General features: G+C 32.5%; 2 protein-coding genes across 8 annotated transcripts in view; both read left to right on the forward strand.

The window, feature by feature from the left end:
* LOC111054935 (protein stoned-B) overlaps positions 1 to 7,945 on the forward strand; it is a 44,414-nt gene extending 36,469 nt beyond the window's left edge. Inside the window, exons 16-18 of one of the 2 annotated variants that reach the window (XM_039438225.1) lie at positions 522 to 619; positions 1,737 to 1,902; positions 3,175 to 7,945. In XM_039438225.1, the coding sequence (XP_039294159.1) occupies positions 522 to 619; positions 1,737 to 1,881 (243 nt within the window). In that variant the 3' untranslated portion in view covers positions 1,882 to 1,902; positions 3,175 to 7,945. Of the gene's footprint in view, positions 1 to 521; positions 620 to 1,736; positions 1,903 to 3,174 lie in introns of those variants that run through there. The other variant, XM_039438224.1, reaches the window with a different exon arrangement.
* A 956-nt stretch (positions 7,946 to 8,901) lies between these two features.
* LOC111058948 (serine/arginine repetitive matrix protein 1) overlaps positions 8,902 to 22,005 on the forward strand; it is a 112,264-nt gene continuing 99,160 nt past the window's right edge. For 5 of the 6 annotated variants that reach the window (XM_039438232.1, XM_039438226.1, XM_039438228.1 and 2 more), the window contains exon 1: positions 21,241 to 21,610. The gene's annotated coding sequence lies outside the window, so the exon portion shown is untranslated. Of the gene's footprint in view, positions 9,009 to 21,240; positions 21,611 to 22,005 lie in introns of those variants that run through there. The other variant, XM_039438227.1, reaches the window with a different exon arrangement.

Below are 22,005 nucleotides of genomic sequence, written 5' to 3' on the forward strand. Positions count from 1 at the left end.
GACCAATGTGTGCCACTCACATTCATCATAACAAAAATTGAAGCTAAGGGAATATGTGGCCATTTTTTTAAACTGGTGTATCTCATTGAGTATGGTGACGCCCTTTTAGGAATTTTGTAAAGGAACAATATGTGGAATCTAATTTCTTAAAACTCATGATAATTGAACCTTCATGTCCAAATATTTTTGCAAAGATACTTGGAGAGATTTGCAAAGGTACTATTCCATAAAAAATTGAAGTCCCTTGATTTGTGAAAAAAGGCTTTATTACATTATACAAATAGGGAGTACGGCTCAGTTATGTGATGATTTTGTGTTGTGCGTGTGAGCTCTCTGATTCTATTCTATTTCTACTTCAATTATTTCTCATTTGATGAATGAAATCTATATTTTTCTATTGCAGGTGTCACATAAAACTGCCTGTAACTTCAACTATCCCATTGTATTGCTTTTTCTCATGGTTTCTTTTTACTTTGATAATTTATAAATTTATTATTGAAATCTATACGCTTCTATTGCAGGTGTCACATACAACCGTGCGATCAGTTTCAATAGGGAACAGTGACAGTGACACTCCACCTGAGAAGTATGTCCGGCAGTTGGCTAGGCATGAATATGTGTAAGTATTCTTTCCAAATTCTCAATTTCACCACTTCTGTCAAATTCGAATAACCTCACATGAACAAATCTTCTGATTTGTTCAATTGTCATCGTTAATATTGTATAGCGATTGTCATCATCTTCTACTCCCTCGTTATTTCTTTTGGTGTCATTTTGAATAGGTGCATTGTTCATTGCAGATGGTTGTACTGTATTTAGATCTCCATCCTGGATAGGACGTGATGCTACAACTGCAATTACGATAGAACTCTCAATAGTAAATTTTCGGCACACATTCTTGAATTACAATTACATAACTATACTACAATATCTACTATGGTATTCAATTCAAGAAATTTAATATCAATGAAAGATTTAGTCTCTACTGTATAGTGTATAAACTTGAGTATTCACCGCATTCTAGAAATACTATACCAAAGACTTTAGAAACATTTTTTATATTTTAGTTAATGCTGAAGATTCGTTGTTTTGAGTAGAAATATTTCCACTTTCAATTGGCATCTCGTTCAATGATTGATTATATCAATCTGTAAAATGGTGATAACTTACCACTACTTTACAATCATCAATTGTTTATTGTATTTTCATCAAACTGCACTAAAAGATACTTTCAATCTTTGACATTTGTCATATTCTTGTCGGTTTTTGTCCAGCAATTAATGTTTGATTCAATTTCACCAAACCGTACTTGAAATCTTACTTAACTAATGGATTTCCAGATTTTGTTAATTCAAATTAAAAAAATTAATTTAAAAATTGAAATCAATTTCAGCATTTCTTTACAATTCAACTGAAAATTAATAATATACGATAAGTGAAAACCCACTTGCATAAGAAGACTCTTGTTGGCCAGTGGAAAACACTGGGAAATTTCCAGTCTGTTCTTATCAAATGATATAGAAATATTCTTTTAATTCTAAATGTAGGTATTTTATATATGTTTGTCATTTTTCATTGTTGGAATTCATCTAGTAGTAGATTAGTCAATTAGTAGAAGATTCAACATGTATGCACTGATTAATTATAGTATACATGTTATCAATAAACTATACTAAAATATTCTCCCAATCCTATTCGAAATGATGATTTCAAAAATATTTCTTTTGGTTTTGCAGCGTTGAGATAGAGCACACACAGGGCGAATCGCCGGCCGATTACATAGCAGCTACGGCCGTTTCGAAGCCGGCACCTATAGTGGAAGAGAAGCCTCACTCTGCCGTAGCCTCGGCCGCTGAATCAGATTCAGACTCTTCCAGCTAAGACAACTGCGAATAATTCAAAGTGAGTATAACATTTGTATAGAATAATCAGGAATGTTACTTGAACTTGATGGATTACAGTTTAGTTCATCAACTCAACATGGATCTGAATTTAGATTTTCTGAATCTGATTAACAATCTTCTATAGTGAGGTCCACGTTATAATGGCAGTGTTTGATTAGCAATGGTATTGCTATCCTTGTCTATCACTCAACAAAGCGGATAGCGCTCTCTTTCTCGCTTCTCTGTTGCCAGATCGTCTTTTAACAATAAAGAATTAATAATTAAACAAAATATTACATCTTAATTATGAAATTATTGAAAAATATAATTTCTTGCTTAGTAAAATATATGTGATTATTTTAAACGAGAATGAACAGCTAATATTACATCAATAAACCTGTATCAACTACCGTCTATAGAAGGCATTGACAAGACAGAGGATCGGCAACGTAGTTCTCCTATCTTTCTCCACTGCCATTATAACGTGGACCTCACTATAGCTAAGGAACCCTCAGTCATATTTGGTACAAGTATATTTTGTACCGAATACTTGACCATTTTTTATCAAAGATTTGATTCCCTATAATACCAGTTTTAGTTCCGGTTGCACAAAAGCATGTTAAATTCAAATCATGATTGAATGTCCTGAGAATCAATCAGAGATGCCTTCCTTTCAAAACCGCTTTCTCTGATTGGTTCCCGTGGCATTTAATCATGATTAAAATTTAACAGGCTTTTGTGAAACCAGACCTAGACTTTTAAATATTTCATAAAATATATTAATTATAGGTATCCATTACAACATCAAAGATCGTTGACCAGAGATTTGACCAAAATTTGGTCACTTCTTCACTGTTGAATTTTCTTTCTTGATCATTTAGTATCATTCATCTGAGTCACTACGTTGCAATAAACCAAGTTCTTGAATTTTGTAAACAAATGCTTTGGAAAAATATGCAACATTTTCACTCCTGTTAGTTTTAGAAACGTCGAATCAACTAGGACTAGGATCTGTCAAGTGATTGATTGGTGATGCGATGGAAGAAATCTTTTGTATTTCACTTTCTTGCTGAAAACTATCCAGATGGCTATAAATGATATTATGATTCAGTAACTCATGATTTAATGACGACGTTGATTATAAAATACAGTTACAGTATAAAGAACTGTGATTATAATTTATATTCATATAATGTATGTGGAATGTGACAAAATTATGTGTTATGAGTGAATTATATATGTTGATATTGTTTTGTGTTCGTGTTGAAAATTTTTCATTTTATTCTTCCAGGTCTGAACATACTTATGATGATTTTTTTTAGTAGCTGCTCATATTAATCCAAAATGCAAATCAAGTAGAAATAATATGTTCTTTCGTAAAAAATATGCAATTTACTTAGATGTCTGTATTGATAACATATATTTGGGTACGGTAGTCGTAATGTTGAAATTAATGCAAATATATGAACCAAAGTATTATATATTTATGAAAGGGTAGAAGCGTTTGTGAATAAATGTAAAAGCGATTATACATATATCATTGTATATAAAATTATTGTATTATATCCATATATCGACGTTCTATTGTATATTGTGAATGTATAATAAAATCACAAACCAAATTGACAAAGTTGATATCGTTAGCAATCTTGAGTGTTGAAAACTATTCGTTTCAATTTGGCAATTTGAAAATTCTGGAATCAAAATGAACTTGAATTTTCAGGTTGAAAGTCATATAGGTAGTTGTTTGTTGAATACTGAATAATCGAGAATGATCAAGACAATGTAAGGAATGGGAGTGATCACAAAATAAACTAGTCAACGACTTGGAAGAGAGATATTCCAGAATGATATGTTGGTCGACTATTATTGATGTAACTACTTAACTGTTGTAAACAATTGAATACACATTCTTAAACATGAAGTGTCTGCTGGTGAATGAGTGCAATAGAATCTCATTGAGAAATTAATTTTCCAGCTATCAGTTGTTGGGAGAAATGTGAGGTCAATTTTAATTTTCAATGTAAAAAATGCAATCTCATTGTAACTTGAAATAAGATGATTGCCGCCTATTTTAGATTCTAAAATCTATTAACGTACATTAAAAACAACTTCTCTGGATAAGCATAATGCTTTGAGATTTATGAACGATGCTATATCATTATATATATTATATTTGATTAACATTCAGCGACCCATATATGTATACCACTAGAATCATAATTTGCTGTAAGAATAATTGAGTGAATTCTAAAGCTGAACTTACTCATGTAAATTAAGCGTGTATATATTAATTTAGTGCTGATTTATTGGACGACGAAAGAAATAATCTTATTATTATATACCATAATCTATTGCTGTACCGTATTATTGAGGATAAAAATGGCACTGAAAATTATTGGACAATACTAGGTTTTGGATTCATTAAGTAATCCTACATTATCCAGAATGTTATTGATCTTGTATTAGATATAATTCATTACCCATTGTATGCTTACTGTACCATATAATGTTGAATATTGTATAATATGTGTAGATGTTGTAAATTTTATTTTTTAATGATTTTCCGTCGTTTTATAAGCCATAAGCATACGGAGTCTTTTTCCAATTAGGATGTAAAAATAATAAATGTAGTTCAAACGATGCTTATTGTTGTGCTTAGTGGTCAATGGTAGTGAAGTAGTATCTAGCTTGTGCATTTATCCAATTGTTGGTTGGTTCTAATGATTGCTTGCTTAAAACTTCATATTATAAAATACCACTGGTTTAAAGTGAGAAATATAATAAAATATCAGAATAATGTTGGTAGCTCTGTAACACTTGTGGAAGAAGAAGAGAAGGTGAAAGCTTCTAAGCAGAAATTTTGGATGGAAGATGGAATAAGTGAAGAAGAATAGGGAAATATTGGAAAAGAAGGTTAGAAGAGGAGGTCAGTATTAAAACTAGATTTCTTGTCAAAACAAATATCAAATTCCCAATAACTTAATCAGAAATATTTTTTTCAGCTTCAATTCACTGATACTTACAAACTGTTGCGAAATCTTCTTGTAGACTCGTGATGACAATTTGTAAAACTTCATAACATAATGGAATAGACATTTTAAAACGTTTTCATTTGGTATTGCCATTTTTGAAAAGTGATAAAATAATTCAATTTAAAACATAATAATGGAAGTTCTATATTTTTTACTTATTTCTTACATTGCAATCATTAAAACCAAACCAATAAAGATCTTATTAGTGTTTTTATTGTTACATTTAAGAGTTCTGCTGGTCTTAGGGTTCACATATGAGTAAGTAGCTTAATAAATTATTTCTTTTGTGAATAAATATGAATAAAATGTTGAAAGAGTAATCTCTTTGATAAATCATTGTCGTTTAATGAATAATAAAAAAATGTAGTCATAGCTGAATGAGTGAACAGATTAGCTTGATAGTTTTTTATTCTAAGAGAATCTCTATTTTGAAAGAAAATAATTATTCTCCAAGAAGAATACCTACATGTTGAATTTATTGCTGTTATCATCAAATGAATATGAAATCGTTATTAATGTTCATATATTTTTGGGATTGTTGAAAAATATTCGTGATTGTTTCTTTATTCAGTTGTTCTGTTTTTCAGTCACTAGTTGTATAATTATTATTTTTCAGTTCTTGTGATTGACGATAAGAAAAAAAATCTACAATAAATAGGCTATTCAAAATTTCATAATTTGTTATATTTTAATTATGAAATTTTAAATATAATTATTATATTTAATAGTATTACTATTATAGTACAGTATTACCTAATTTCTTCTTAGTGATCTGTGTAGTATATATAAAACTGCATTTTCTAAACTCTGACTATAGTATGATAATTTAGAAAGAAAATTATTCATCATTCAAGGGAAATTATAATTATTATAAAATGAAGAATTTAGGGATCGAGCAAGTTACTTACACTCTTCAAGTAAGCCTCACTTCACTAGTGAATAACAACTAAAATTTAAAATAATTAAGATTCAAATAATGAATCTTTATTTTATAGAGCTTGGAAGTAAACGGAATTAGATGACTCACGCACATAAAAATAGCAATTATATTATGTTAATTACATTAAAGATTGTAATAGTGTTGAAAACTGTTGAATTGAAGGATCTAATTAAATCAGAAGAATTTGTTTGGATGAGAAGAAGATAGAAGATTTTAGGAGAATAATGAAAATAAACGCCTCAGGAAGCAATATCCGAGGCTGGAATCGTTTGATTTGAAAGAATACAAGAATGATATTAAGTAGTAGAAAATGCGTGATCAAATACGCTGCAAATGTGTAATCCACTTCTTCAATTGAGGAAACTTGAATTGTAAACAGACACAATTTCAAATCCTCCAACTTTAGCTCGGTAAATTCAGGCTATGAAAATTTAGATCAATCACTGCTTTTCCAAAACATCCCAATATTCAAGTGGAAATCACACCTATTATAATATAATTCTATTACGGTATCAATTATTTATCTTCTGTTGATTTATGAATAAGAAATGTTGCTGATTTGAAGTTATACTTTGATTAATTGCTTGTTATATTCATAATTTCCTGTGATTTATTAATAAATTAGATATAAAATACGTATAGAACCAGTAACGGCATTTTTACTTAATGTTAAATGAGTGGAAAAATATCAATAATGCAATAGTTTGTTGCTACAATTCTGTATTGTGCAATGATACTTAGTATTAAACGTAGACGGATAATTATTATTGTAATTAATAATCACTGTAAATCAATGGCATAAAAGTAAGCTAGAATAAAGTTGTTATTTTGTGTGATGATTTGGAAGGGTGACTTGGTTGAGTGAAATGAGAGTGAATGATTGAGAAATATTTGACATGTAGAATTTAAGTTAAAGTTGGAAGTATCACAAATGGTATTCATTAAATTTGTAGATGGTAATATTCATTTAACATTGACTAGAAGTTTCAAATTCAAAAATCTTGTTTAGATGTTTCTTCTTTGGAGGGCATTGAGTATTGGCCGGTCGGAATAATGTAAACTTCGATACTAAATACTGAAAAATTCACTCCATCTTATTCAGTAAATAACGTAGGCCTACAATGGAGAGTCAATAGAGTATACAAACTCTTCCATTGAAAGAGTTGAACTAAGTTAAATTCTTCATGTTCCGAATTATTAATGTAAGATGCCTGTATAAGGTACGGTACGGTAGTTTTGCTATGAACGGATCTTGAAAATTATAAAAAGTATCAAATATCAGCAAATTATACCAGACTATTAAGTTTTAATCCATAATGAAATTTAATTGTATATCAGTTATACATTTCCAGGTTGATCTTCTTTCTCGTGTTAAAATCAACTTATGATATGCATTTAGGAACAAAATGTCATATTGAGTTTCTCTCTGGCAGAAGTAAACAAGATATAGCTAATTAAAAACGAATAGCGAAACATTGACCGGCATATATCACCTTATTATTATTGAGTAATACATTCTATACAAACTATTACTCTTGATGTACTGTACCCTAAACAAGAGCAATATTGTTCCCACTCGAATGCTTACTAGATCAATATGGCATTCTAAATAACATAAGTTTGAGGTGACTCAGTTTCACCAAGCAAAACCACAACAAATTTGAGAGATCTCTTCCGAGTCCCTACTCAAATTTAGTAAATTTTGCTCTGTGTCGTGATGTGCTTTGCATATCAGAAATCGATAATATTATAGATGGATGTATGTTGTTGTTGTTGCATTGATAGTGTTCTATTATAATACAGTACTGTATATTGATGAATCAGCTGTTATCCTATTGTTCAATGGAAAACATTTTGTGAGAGTACTCATGACATTTAAATATCGTACTACTTGATGTGATCAACAATGGTTGAAGATAATTTAGGAAATGTTCGAATGATAAATAATATATTCTAGGCTATCCTTGTTGAGTAATCCAATGTGAAATATTTATGAAACTATGTAAAAAGTATCTTTTATTTCTGGAGCATTAATGATGATCTTATAGGCTGTATAACGGAGATCAATAAAAGATTTTTATGTTAGCTGTATAACTCTTTTTTTCCTAATATTACTTCCCTTCACAGATTATCATCCCACATATATAATATATAATAATAATGAAAATGACGTTTATTCAATTATTTCATTAAAACAAACGGTACCTATAAAAAGCAATTCATTTCAGGCCCATTTTTATGGCGAAATGCCCTCTGGTGATCATCCAAAAAATAATAATCTCTGTTTTCTTATTTTGTATTCAATGTGTGTTAATCAACTCATTTATTTCTCAATTTTTTTTCATTTCAGTTTCTATATTTTTATCTTTTTTCATCTTCTTTTTCTGATTATTCTATCTGTTCTACAGTTCTATTTTCAAACAGTTATCTTTTTCTACTTTACAGTATCTAGGCTATAATATTTTTTGAAATATTTTAATTTCATCCCCTATTTTTTGACATTTTTTCCTCTAACTTTAACTATCTTGTTGACTTTTTTTATAGCATCTCATCTATCATCCCTCCTGTATCACCCCACTTATAATAAATATTTAATAATAAAAATGACCGGTATTCAATTATTCCATTAAAACAAACAGTACCTATACAAAGAAATTAATTGTAGGCATTTTTATCCCAATTTTATGACAAAGTGCCCTGTGGGGATCATCCTACAAATAATCTCTGATTTCGTATTTTGTATTATATAATGTGTGTTAATCAACTCATTTATTTCTCAATTTTTTCCTCTGTTCAGTGTTCATTTTTGTTTCTATATTTTTATCCTTTTTGGTCTTCTTTTTCTGATTATTCTATCTGTTTCTACTGTTCTATTTTCAAACAGTTTTCTTTTTCTACTTCACAGTATCTGTATATTTTTTGAAATATCTTAATTTCATCCCCTATTTTTTGACCTTTTTACTTCTAACTTTAATTATTTGTTGACTTTTTTAATATCATTTCATGATATTCATTTACAGAGAAAATGTTTTCAACGTTCAATGCACTGATGATTCCAAGGTTATGGATTGGAGAAGAAAACATTGTGGGGAGACAAATGGAAGAAATTTGTAGGAACATATTGAATGCTCCTTGTAACAGAGATGACTGGTATGGAAAAAGAATAATTTCTAAACAAGTAATAGATCGATAATATTGGGCTGTAAATTGGTAGATTCAAATTACTAGAAATTGGGAATCTCAGTATTGGTGACAGTGGCTCTATACTGTAGTAAATATCCGTATTACAGCTCAAATGGGTATTAAATATAGAGATTAATATAATTGTAGTCATATCTTAATCATATTCATCTTGGAAACAATATTTTCCAATCCACACTAATCTTCATCAAAATAATTGGACTGAATAGTAGAGCCCATAATCCAATTGATATTAGAGTTGGTGTAAGTTGAAATATGTTATGTTTCATCATAATTTTTTTCAACTTTTTTCACTAACATTACTTTCTTGTCAATACTAACTTCATTTACCAGTTACCAACTCATATATTTCTCAAGCTGCGTTTACACCAAAGTTATTAACAAAATGTTTATTTTCTCAGTCCTTATAGATTCTATTAGATTGAACATAACTTATCATACACATGATGAACATATGTGTTAGTCAGGTTCCGTTGAATCTAATAGAATCTATAAGGACGGAGAAATAAACATTTTGTTGATAACTTTGGTGTTAACGCAGCTTTACGTTTTGAAGTAATGAACTGTTATTAAATAAAGTTATTGGAAATTAACGGCATTATTACTAAAATATTAACGCTACTAACAGTACACTAACGAAATATTAAATAAGGAACTGATTAAAGTAGATAAAATTAACCAAGTAAAACTGTATTGAATAATAACGTCAATTTTGCATGTTGGTACCCATCCAACCGCATTACAAAGATTTTGAAAAATACTATGAATCAATATTTTTATTTTTAAATTTATTTCTAATGAGTGGACTGTTTACACTGGTTTCATACATTCAAAATATCTTAGTCGTTATTACGAGTGTACTCAGGAACAATTCTTGTATTTCCAATCGGCATCCCCTAATAATCATTTTAATATTTTGGGAACACATGTGAATACTCGAATCCTTCATTGTTTCCCAATAAAAATGAAGAAAACGATCTTCATAGAACATCATGATTGTCATTAAAATAAAGAAAAGCAGAATTCCATAGATGGTAGTCCAACCACATCAATCAATCCCTTACGGAACTACTTATACGGGACTCTCCACAATCCAAGCCATACGCTAACAGCAATCCCCGTGTGTTATCAGATGGACACGTTTCAAGTTTTTATTGGGCCAGCTGAACATAGAAGTTACATATAGCCAAGTCACAATTCACATTGATGAAACAAAAATTGAACTGTCGGTCCCGGCTGATATATTACAGTATATATGAGACGTGGCGCGGGGGACTCCCCACTAATAAAAAATATACGAATATCATTAATTATAAGCCCCATGGCAAGACTCATCATATTTGCGTTGAAGGTTGAATCTCTACACCTTTTCCAATTTTATTTGAGAAAGTATCAAGTTAATTTGAGAAAGTATCAATTGTATTTGAGAATAGTCACTTGTAATTGAGATAATGTCAGAAGTCGATGAGAATAGTCAATTATATTTGGGAAGTCATCACATGTAATTGAGAATAGTGAATTGTATTTGAGAAATCGTCTAATAATGTAATTGAGAAGATGTCGTGACTCTTCTGTAGCCTACTAACAGTGCAGGTTTGATTTGAGAAGGAAAGGATACTGTACTACGTACACAGTACTCCAATTACTATCATAGGCTTTGCATGGGGGAAAATTAATATTTTCAATGGTGAAAGTATGTTTACCCCTTTACTGTTTACGAATGATTAATTAGAATTATTTATTGGCAACGCGACTTTTGTCTCGAAACATTTTGTGAAATAATGCACTTGATGAAGATTCTCTATGTTTATGGCGCAATTGAACTTTATCATCAATCAATTGAATCTCTTGATCAAACAATTCGGCAATTCTTCAATGGATTATGGTGCTTCAAAATAATGTTTTATTCAAAAACTAAACGTTTTATCAAGGTATATCATATTATTTTATGTACAGTACAGTTATGAAAAATATAAGTACTAGAAGTACTGTTTTTTTAAATCATTTCCCAATTACAACTGACAACTTCTCGATTTCAATTCGTATGATCTCAAATTGAAATGATACTTTCTCAAATAAAATTCACTATTCTCAATTACAAGTGATGACTTCTCAAATACAATTGACTGTCTCTTTTCTGTATAGGGCTACTTTTTATAGAAATAGAAAGAAAAATGAAAATCTCAGTACCCTTTTTGAATTATTTAATCACAACATGTTTTGGACATTGATGCCATTTCAAGTGATCACGTACTGAGATTTTTATTTTTCTTTCTATTTCTACAATTAGAGTTTATCAGAGATTGACAATGGTGTAATAACCGAAACCGGTCTTTCTAATTATCAATAAATCAGTGGTTTTTTGACAATTTCTTAGTCTTTTTCATTCAATATGAATAATTACCACAATATCAACTTCTCAACTACACAAAAAAATCTACAATTGTCTGTTCTCATCTACATCTGACGTTTTCTCAAATTCAAATGACTATACTCAATTACAATTGATACTTTTTCAAATACAGTTGGAAAAGCTGTAGAAACAGTAAGAAGGAAATATTAGAAATTTATTTTCACCCTACTCTGTAATAAAACCCTTGATGGCTTCACGGACATTACCATCAATGAGAACCTTGAACTGTGGAGGAAGGAGTCATTTGTTCTCATTTCATTTCCGCTTGTAGCCTACCTCAGGAGACTCCTGAATGGAAGTTAGATGGCGATAGCTCACAATGAATGGAATCTCACAAATTCAAGTGTGGGTGGACTTAGCGGCGTACACATTTGCATCGACTTGACTTTTAAGCGCGGACTTCAATTCTAAGTTCGCGTGAGAGCGAGGCATTACTGATAATGACCGTTTGGGGATAAGAGCTGTGTGCTAATAATTCAGTTAGGGTTCTGTAGGTACTGCTCCTTGATGTGTTATCCAGCCTGCTAAAATACACAACGGCGTTTCCTCTAGAATTAAATACTCGTTTGTTGTTAAACAAGGAGGTAGGTTTGTACTGAACATCTACAAGATTAACTTCCACTTCACTTACAGATTACGGTAGCTTTAAATTTGACGTCTTCACTGGTTCCCAGCCTTTCCACTGAATACAATATGACGTCTTCCTCTTCATTTATAGATAGCTTTGTAATTTTACAAACTATTTTTTTATAAGATATTCAGTTATTCTGAAGTAAAAAATTTAGAATAAGCGGGTAAATTCTATCACGATCGTAAAAAATTGAAATTTTCATTTATCCAGTATTTTGTTTATGGTGTAAAGATCCGTAAATTGAGAATAGAAATGAATACGTAAGCAATTTAATTTACTAACATTTGAACAATCAGGTAATAGTATTTTGGATGATAAATTTTGGACTGAAGTTGAAGCTACGATCTAAAGTTTCAAGGTTTTTAGGTTTGTGCTACTGTATCGAGTATATAAATCAAGAGAAAAGCAATACGGCTATGACAGAATCTTTCAGTTGCATTAACATTGATTAGAGAATCTATGAAGATACTTGAATTATAGAATATTAAAGTGTTCAATTCATTGATTAGAGAATCTATGAAGATACTTGAATTGTAGAATATTAAAGTTATAACCTGTAGGGTGAGGATGATATAGTCCTTACAATTTTTCAATTGCACATTCAGCTAGTAGTCAACCAACGTTATGAATGTGAACAGAGAACACTTCTTATTCGTCAATAATTCTTTCATTTGAATGCAGAGACGTATGATACAATCAATAGAAAGTGTCTACTGAATAAATTCTTTGTGTAGGTAGTATCCTTGAAATCATTTGGCTTTTATGTATCGCAAATACTGGTTCGAGGCCTTCATATTATGCAATTTAGAAGGTCATGAGCTTGAAGGATTGATTCAATGAAACCAACGTAGCTTACATTATTACCTCTATGATTGATTTCAACAACTCAATTCAGAAAAGACTATTTTGATAGACTCTTTACAAGTGAATATATAATTGTTTCAAACTGCTTCCTTCGGAGGCCCTTGTGAATTCGACTTACACCTAGGTTTTGTCTTAGATATTCGTCTACAGATATTCCCATTTTTCATTTTTTTATAAGCCATTCGTTTTCCGTGTTTCGTTATTTTTTCTTTTTTTTCTCTCTCTTCTTGCTTGTGTTTAGTTTCTTGTTTTTGATGCAGCGCTCTATTAACTCTTTCGATCTTATAGCACCAACCTATATTGGTAATAGATTTAACTTGTTATATTTTTTACATTTGAAGTTACTGTTTGATTAAAGTTAAAATTAAAATTATTTCTTATATTTAAAAAAAAGATTGAATGATTTTGATTATCTTGTATTTCTCAAGGCTTTTCTAGATAGGAATACTTTCCCCACACACGGATTTATAGTCTAAGTGTTATAGTCTATATTTCCTTGATTTGTTTTTGTATAACTATTATTGTTATTGGTTATTTTGTGTAACTAATATGTTTATGATTTTTTTTGTGGAAATAAAATTGAATTGAATATTTAAAAGTTCATTTTTTAACTTTTTACAATCTACAATGTTTATATATATTTTTTTAATTGGAACCGTACAAATATAGATACAGAACAACACTTGCTAATAGGTACAACTTTGATAAGAGCTTTTAATTTTAAACATTAATTCCATAAAAAGATAAGTTTTTAAAATGAATGATATGGTGTCGGTTTCACCACAAAATAAGGACAAAGAACCAAAACGTATTGCTCCTTACTCCGTGTGGTTGATTTTCCATTCTAATACGAGTATTATCGTTCCCATCATTAAAAATGAGAAATTTGAAGAATTAAGTAAGTTTGTCAAGATTTCAATCAAATTATAAAAGTATTCTCTTCAATGTCCGCTGCAAATTAAAGACCATTCACATCTCACATGATCCCTCCGTAATGCTAAACATTACAACACCCACCTCATACCATCCACACAATCAATTTCAATAGAGCTCCAGATGAGGTCCCAGTAGTCTTTTGTAATATGGATGGAGACAAGGTTTGCCAAATTAATATCTTGTGGGGTATGAGATGATTGCTGTTTATTAAATATTGATGGCGATATTAAGCCATTCATGCGACCCTGGCTATCAACAGATTAAATCTGCTTCTCACCCTATTCAATCCAAGGCATCCAACAGGTGGTCTGCTTGTGCATTTGCCAAACATCACATCATAATAATATTGTATCCTTTTCTCTCGTTTTATACGAGGAAATCGTATAATACGTATTCACCGTACTGAGAAACATCTGGTATGTTTAGCACTGTAGTTGTGGTCAGTTGAATTTTCTGTAGAATGTTTATTTTGTCTAAGTTTATTTAACTTTTTTAACTAGTTTTTTTTTACTGGGCACCCGCCCAAAAACCTTCGGGTTTGGCAGGACCCTCAATTGTTTGAATTGCGAATAAAAATTTAGATTGATTGATTGATTGAATTGTGGTCAGTAGAAAAGAAGTTGTGGTCAATATAGGATTTCAAGAGGAATATTTTGTGTTGAGGATGTTTTTTCACTGTTGAGAAAATTTTCCTCAGGTTTTCTCATGCTCAAATGTACGATTTTGCTGGTTACCCATGCTGTTTTACTTTATTTATCACATCCTTTGACCTGATGTGGGGATTATTCGATCTATGTTTATAGAGATGTGCAGGTTTAAAGTTTCATTTAACCTCAATGATTTTCAAAAAAAAAAAAATGGTTCATTGAGAATGTTCTGTTTGATTTTCTCTATTGAGGAAATTTACTCCCATAGTTTGTATCATACTACAATTTGTCAAGTTTCTTGGTCCTGCACGTAGTGATTTGAATAATCCATTTGAATAAATTAGATTAAGTTTGTAGCGTGAATCTTGATGATGTGTGAGCACACACGAAAGCATGCTCCTGTAAAATATTAATTTTTATTTAATTAAAGTGGATTTTTGACAACGTTTTAAGTCTATTAAATTAGATTACATAATAATGAATTAAATAAATTAATCTACTTAAATCCATCACTAAATTCATAATTATTGGGAATTCATTGTCCCCATAATAACTACTTAATTAATGTTGAGCAGTAACTCAATAAGCTATAACTAATAAGTTGATTGTTTTTAACTAATAAGTTTTTCAGTACTTTATCAAGTAGTCGTTGTTAGACAAGCATTTCGAATGTTGTCATTATATACTGTAACCTTCTTTAGTAGCCTACCTAATCAGTTGATGATAGTATCTCAAAAGTTGAACTATTTCTTTTTGAATTTCTAAGCGCGAGCTCGGCCACACTGTTGAATTTACACAGTTGGGGAGTCTGATCTCAAACCTGCATCATTGTAGAAATCAATCTGAAAAATCAAACCAAATTCAAACAAACCAGTTCTCGTTCCACTTTGCTACTGTATATTAGCTATGTGAATAAAAACTTGTAGTACCCTTTTATTAAAAACTTTAAAATATTTTAACGACTAGTTTCGACCATGTCATTTTCAAGTTAAAATGCAAAAAAACGTTACATTTTATATTGTTTTTATTTGAATCACGTAGCCCATATAAGCAAAGTGATTCTATTAGCTATGTGATAAACATTATAATAGCATTGTAATTTATTATAATATTATTAGATAGTAGTACCGTACAGTATTTCACAGACTAGTATACCGGTATTAAAATTTGTCAGATTACCTCAATCCCTTTTCTAAAATTGAGTCCACTCTGTTCTAAAGCAACTCGTCAATCATCTATTGATTGAGCCGGCCGGCCAAGCCACGAAACCACTGGCCCAACCCAAATCACCACTCAATAAGCTCAAGCCACTGATCTAGATTAAGGATGAGCGTAAAACCCTTCTGTTCTGTTGGCCCAAGTCCCCGTCTCACGGACAAACACTGCGGCAAAGCAGCAATTCATTTCATACTGTCAGCATTCCCCATGAATATCATCGATGCTTCCCATATTGAATCAATACTGACACAAGTGACTATCACTGTAGCGGCAGGTCTTGCGTGAGTGGTGTGTGGCGTGTGCGTGCGTCAGCTGACATGTCTGAGTGTGTAGTGGATGTTCTATCTCTACTCTATCACACGCCCTCAATCTTTAATAAATCTATATCTCTTTTTCTGACTTTATTATTGAATATTGGTTGAGGAAAATGTTTGAGAAGTAATTAATTTATTATATGTGGTGGTATATCAATATACCACCACACATAATAAATTAATTAAAAATAAATTTCTTCATGCAAGATGGCTATGCAGGAGATTCTGTTTGCTATTATATTTGTTATTCAACTCTAGTTTCCTGATTTGATTAGATTAGACTAGATTAGATGTTTCTGTTATGTCATGCTTGTCTGTTCTGATTTTCCTGACTTGAATTTGTTATTTAAATTGTAGCCTTCCTCGCTATTCCTTGGTTTTCATTATCTTTTATTTATAAATTTCAAGTTATTTATAATTTAGTTTTCCTCTTTTTTTATCCCTTCTTAATGCATGGGGATTATAGATTCATCATTGAAAATTATTTTAATGTAGTTTAGATCTCTTATAAAAATTGAGATCTCTCTTTATAATTATAGATATAACGCATATTGTTATGATAACTCGAGCTTACGCACAGGCCTTTGTTGCCTATGTAAGCTCTTTCCTATCTGATACAAGAATTTTATACAAGAATAAAATTGTGATTGCTCAAGAGTTTTATTGTTTAGTATAGTTCTATATTTTGTTGTTTGTTTTTAGTAAGTATATTATATCGTTTCTTGAATTGTATAAACTTTATTGCTCAAGATTCTATGTAACTGCTTTGAATTGTATTCAGAAGGAAAAAATAAATTGAATTGAATTGAATTGAATTCTATTAATACAAAGTATATTTTGATAGATGCTGGCTTATACACTAATCTATATTATATTAAAGCTGCAAATGACAAAAACACTCACAGCCAATACTGATTTTTGCCTGATGAAAGTAAACACATATTCAGTAAGAGAACACACTGGAGGCTACAGGAAAACCTCTTCAGAATTTTAGATCGGAATGAAAATGGATTGCAAATTTAATTTTGTTGATTATATTACTTTATGTAATTACATGAAGAGGCGGAGTTTCAACAAATAATTTTCGATTCTTGAAAATATAAGATAATAGTCTTTCCATTGACACATAACCGGACTGATAGAAGATATAAGTGCGGTTGATAAGTCAGGAGAGTCAGGAGGTTGAATTGTATAAACCAAATTGATTACACTTTGGTTTACAAATCTATTTCCAAAATTTTCCACAAAATGTTGACATGATTGTTTTCTTCTTATTTATTTCTGATATTCCCAAATAAATGCCTGATAATAAATCTCATTCACTCATAATTTCCTCAATTTTACCTAAATCTACTCATTCTCCGAATTTCCTCAACGTATACAGTTTCTTCCCTGCTTTCTTCCATCATATCGTGATATAATGTTGATGTCCTTTATATTCCATTCCACCCTCTTATTTCTACATGTCTCATATCTTATCTCTCATCACCTATCACTCTTTCTCCCTTCATCCATCCACATCTTCTATATTTTTAACTTGTCTTATTCGTGTCTTGGATCTCTATCCTTCTCATTTATCTAATTTATCATTCCTTCTCTATCTCATTTATCATTCCTTCTCTATCTCATCTTTCATCACATTATCTTCTTCATGTAATCCTGGTAACCTTCTCTCCTCTATCTCCCCCTCACATCACCTCATCTTCTCACACCTCAATCGTCTCACATTCAACCAGTTTTTGTTTGTTTATCTATCCATTTGTCTGGTTCTCATCTATTTTATCTCCTATCTCTTGATCTTCTATATGTAATGTGTAATAACCTTATCTTCTATCACATTGTTACTCTCCTGTCACCTTATCGCATTTCTTTCTCCATCCTCATTATTTCCTAACGCCATATAAATCATCATAACTCATATCTTGGTGTACCCTTTCTTGCTATACTCCACATTCCTAACCCAGATTTCTTCATTTATCTCCTATCAACTTGTCATCCTCGTTTCTCTTATTCCTCTCCTGTTATTTCTCCCTGTTTCTCTCTTTCTTTCAATCCTATTACCTCCCCATTCGTCCTATCGTCTCATTTTTCAAAATGAGATATAACTTGGTGTCTTTTTTCTTTCTTTTCTTGTCTCCACTTGACCCCACATTCCTATCCTTCATTTCTCCATACATTATCTTGTCGTTCTCCCTCATTCCTCCCTGTTTCGTTCTCCTCTCATTCTTATTATTCCCCTTTCATCATATCTCGTTAGGCCCTGAAATTGATCAGTTGTGGCCTGAAAACTCTGACACCAGCCAGGTCACTCGATGTTATTATTATTATTATTATCATATCGTCTCAAATCGCATATAACTCTTATTAGGTAACCTCTTCCTTTTGTTATCCTCCATTGACCCCACATTCTTCCATTTATTTTCTATCACCTTGTCACCCTCATTCCTCTCATTCTCCTACATTCGTCTCTGTTTTTCTTCTCCCATCCTCATTAACTTCCTCTTCATTCATTTATCTATTTATTCACAATATCACTTCGGAACAACAGGTAATGACCGAAAGATGTTTTCTTAACACAACGATAAGTACAGTATACAGTTTAATCAAAACAAAAAAAGATACTATAACTAATTTTTGAAAACTTCATCATATCGTCTCAAATCTCATAATTGATATCTAGGTAACCTCTTTCTTTCCTTATTCTCTCTTGACCTAACATTCCCACCCCTCATTTCTCCATTTATCTCATTTCAGCTTTCCATCTTCCTTCATTTCCATCTGTGTCTTTCTCCTTCACCCATTCTTATCATCTCCCCTTCATCATAAATCGTCTCAAATCTCATAACTCATATCTAGGTTACCGTACCTCTTTCTTTTCTTGTTTTCTCTTGACCTCACGTTCTTACCCCTCATTCCTAAATAAATTTATCTCCTTTCATCTTTCCATCATTCTTTATTCCTCTCTGTGTCTTTCTCCTTCGCCCATTCTTATCATCTCCCCTTCATCATATCGTCTCAAATCGCATATAACTCATTTCTAGGCAACCACATTCTTTTCTTGTTCTCTCTTAACCTCACATTTCTACCCCTCATTTCTCCATCTATCTCCTTTCCCCTTGACATCCTAATTTCCCTCATTCTCCTTCATTGCTTCCTGTGTCTATCTTCAAATCCTATTCTTATTATCTCCCCCTTCATCATATTATCTTCCTTTTCGTAGCGACCCCTTAACCCTACATTTTTCCATTCATCTTCTATCACCTCGTCATCCTCATTTAAATAAATACATTTTCCTCATTCACTTAGGCCTGTTTACTTTTTCCTTCTCCTCTTGCCAACTTTTCCCCTTTCTCGGTATCCTCTTCCTTTTCATGTCCTCCCTCAACCCCACATTCCTCCATTTATCTCCTATCACCTTGTCACCTTCTTTCCCCTCATTCTCCGACATCCCTCTCTCTCTTTCTTCCTCCTTCCATTCTTATAATTCACCCTTCTCGGTATCCTCTTCCTTTTCTCATCCCCCATTGACCCACATTCTTCCATTTATTTTCTATCACCTTGTCACCCTCATTCCTCTCATTCTCCTACATTCGTCTCTGTTTTTCTTCTCCCATCCTCATTAACTTCCTCTTCATTCATTTATCTATTTATTCACAATATCACTTCGGAACAACAGGTAATGACCCAAAGATGTTTTCTTAACACAACGATAAGTACAGTATACAGTTTAATCAAAACAAAAAAAGATACTATAACTAATTTTTGAAAACTTCATCATATCGTCTCAAATCTCATAATTGATATCTAGGTAACCTCTTTCTTTCCTTATTCTCTCTTGACCTAACATTCCCACCCCTCATTTCTCCATCTATCTCCTTTCCCCTTGACATCCTAATTTCCCTCATTCTCCGACATCCCTCTCTCTCTTTCTTCCTCCTTCCATTCTTATAATTCACCCTTCTCGGTATCCTCTTCCTTTTCTCATCCCCCATTGACCCACATTCTCTATCTCCTATCGCCTTGTCATTCTGTCCTCCCTCATTCTCCGACATCCCTCTCTCTCTTTCTTCCTCCTTCCATTCTTATAATTCACCCTTCTCGGTATCCTCTTCCTTTTCTTATCCCCCATTGACCCACATTCTCTATCTCCTATCACCTTGTCACCTTCTTTCCCCTCATTCTCCGACATCCCTCTCTCTCTTTCTTCCTCCTTCCATTCTTATAATTCACCCTTCTCGGTATCCTCTTCCTTTTCTCATCCCCCATTGACCCACATTCTCTATCTCCTATCGCCTTGTCATTCTGTCCTCCCTCATTCTCCGACATCCCTCTCTCTCTTTCTTCCTCCTTCCATTCTTATAATTCACCCTTCTCGGTATCCTCTTCCTTTTCATGTCCTCCCTCAACCCCACATTCCTCCATTTATCTCCTATCACCTTGTCATTCTGTCCTCCCTCATTCTCCGACATCCCTCTCTCTCTTTCTTCCTCCTTCCATTCTTATTATTCCCCCTTCTCGCTATCCTCTTCCTTTTCTCATCCCCCATTGACCCACATTCTCTATCTCCTATCACCTTGTCACCTTCTTTCCCCTCATTCTCCTTCATTGCTCCCTGTGTCTATCTTCAAATCCTATTCTTATTATCTCCCCCTTCATCATATTATCTTCCTTTTCGTAGCGACCCCTTAACCCTACATTTTTCCATTCATCTTCTATCACCTCGTCATCCTCATTTAAATAAATACATTTTCCTCATTCACTTAGGCCTGTTTACTTTTTCCTTCTCCTCTTGCCAACTTGTCCCCTTTCTCGGTATCCTCTTCCTTTTCATGTCCTCCCTCAACCCCACATTCCTCCATTTATCTCCTATCACCTTGTCACCTTCTTTCCCCTCATTCTCCGACATCCCTCTCTCTCTTTCTTCCTCCTTCCATTCTTATTATTCCCCCTTCTCGCTATCCTCTTCCTTTTCTTATCCCCCATTGACCCACATTCTCTATCTCCTATCACCTTGTCATTCTGTCCTCCCTCATTCTCCGACATTCCTCCCTGACGACATACCGTCGCCGTCATCCTGGCAGGGGGTATTCAGGGGGGGAGGCTGAAAGGTAATGAAGGGTGGGGGGACATCGATCGTGACGTGCGCGCTATCTAGTGGCAGTTTCGCTAATCAATATCTCTCAGCCGTAATCGTTGAGTCGTGCCTCCCCTACAATTTCGTCATCATCAGTAGTTCTATTGGTGCTCTGTCCTCTACTATAGTCCCTTGTATTGAGTAGTACGTTGGCCCCAAGTAGCGGGGACGGTCGCTTTCCTATCTGAGCAGCACCCTACAACTTCAATTATTCAAAAACGCGAGACAGTTTTTTGCAGCGTTGTGAGTTGGATTCTGGAGAAATAATTTGCACCTTTAGATGAATACCTGTTCGGTAATTATTGTGGCTGCCGTGAGACTAGTAGCACCTTCCGACTACAGACCTACATTCACTGCCTCAAAGTCTATTGACCTGCCCATCCTCAAAACGCTGGTAAGCCACCAACCGTCCCCCACTTTCCATTTTACAGCCAACATTTGTGTGCATGTCTTCGACTGGACACGTTTCTCTCTAAATGTTCTGGGTTAACAATTTTCCTGTTAAGGTAGATTAATTAATTCTTAAAAGCATTATTAATTTTTCATGTGCTTTACGAAAGCCACTTTTCACTCCAAATCTAATTCTGGGGTTTGACTCTCTATTTACAGCCAAAATTTGTGTGCATATCTTTGACTGGACACGTTCCTCATTAAATACTCTGGGTTAACAATTTCCTTGTTAAGGGTAGATTGATTAATTTTTCATGTGCTTCATAAGAGCCACTTCTCTTCAATTCTAATATATACTGGACTTTGATTTTCTATTTACGGCCAAGATTTGTGTGCATG

This window comes from Nilaparvata lugens, chromosome 11 (genome assembly GCF_014356525.2).
Source record: "Nilaparvata lugens isolate BPH chromosome 11, ASM1435652v1, whole genome shotgun sequence".
NCBI classification, from domain to species: Eukaryota; Metazoa; Arthropoda; class Insecta; order Hemiptera; family Delphacidae; genus Nilaparvata; species Nilaparvata lugens.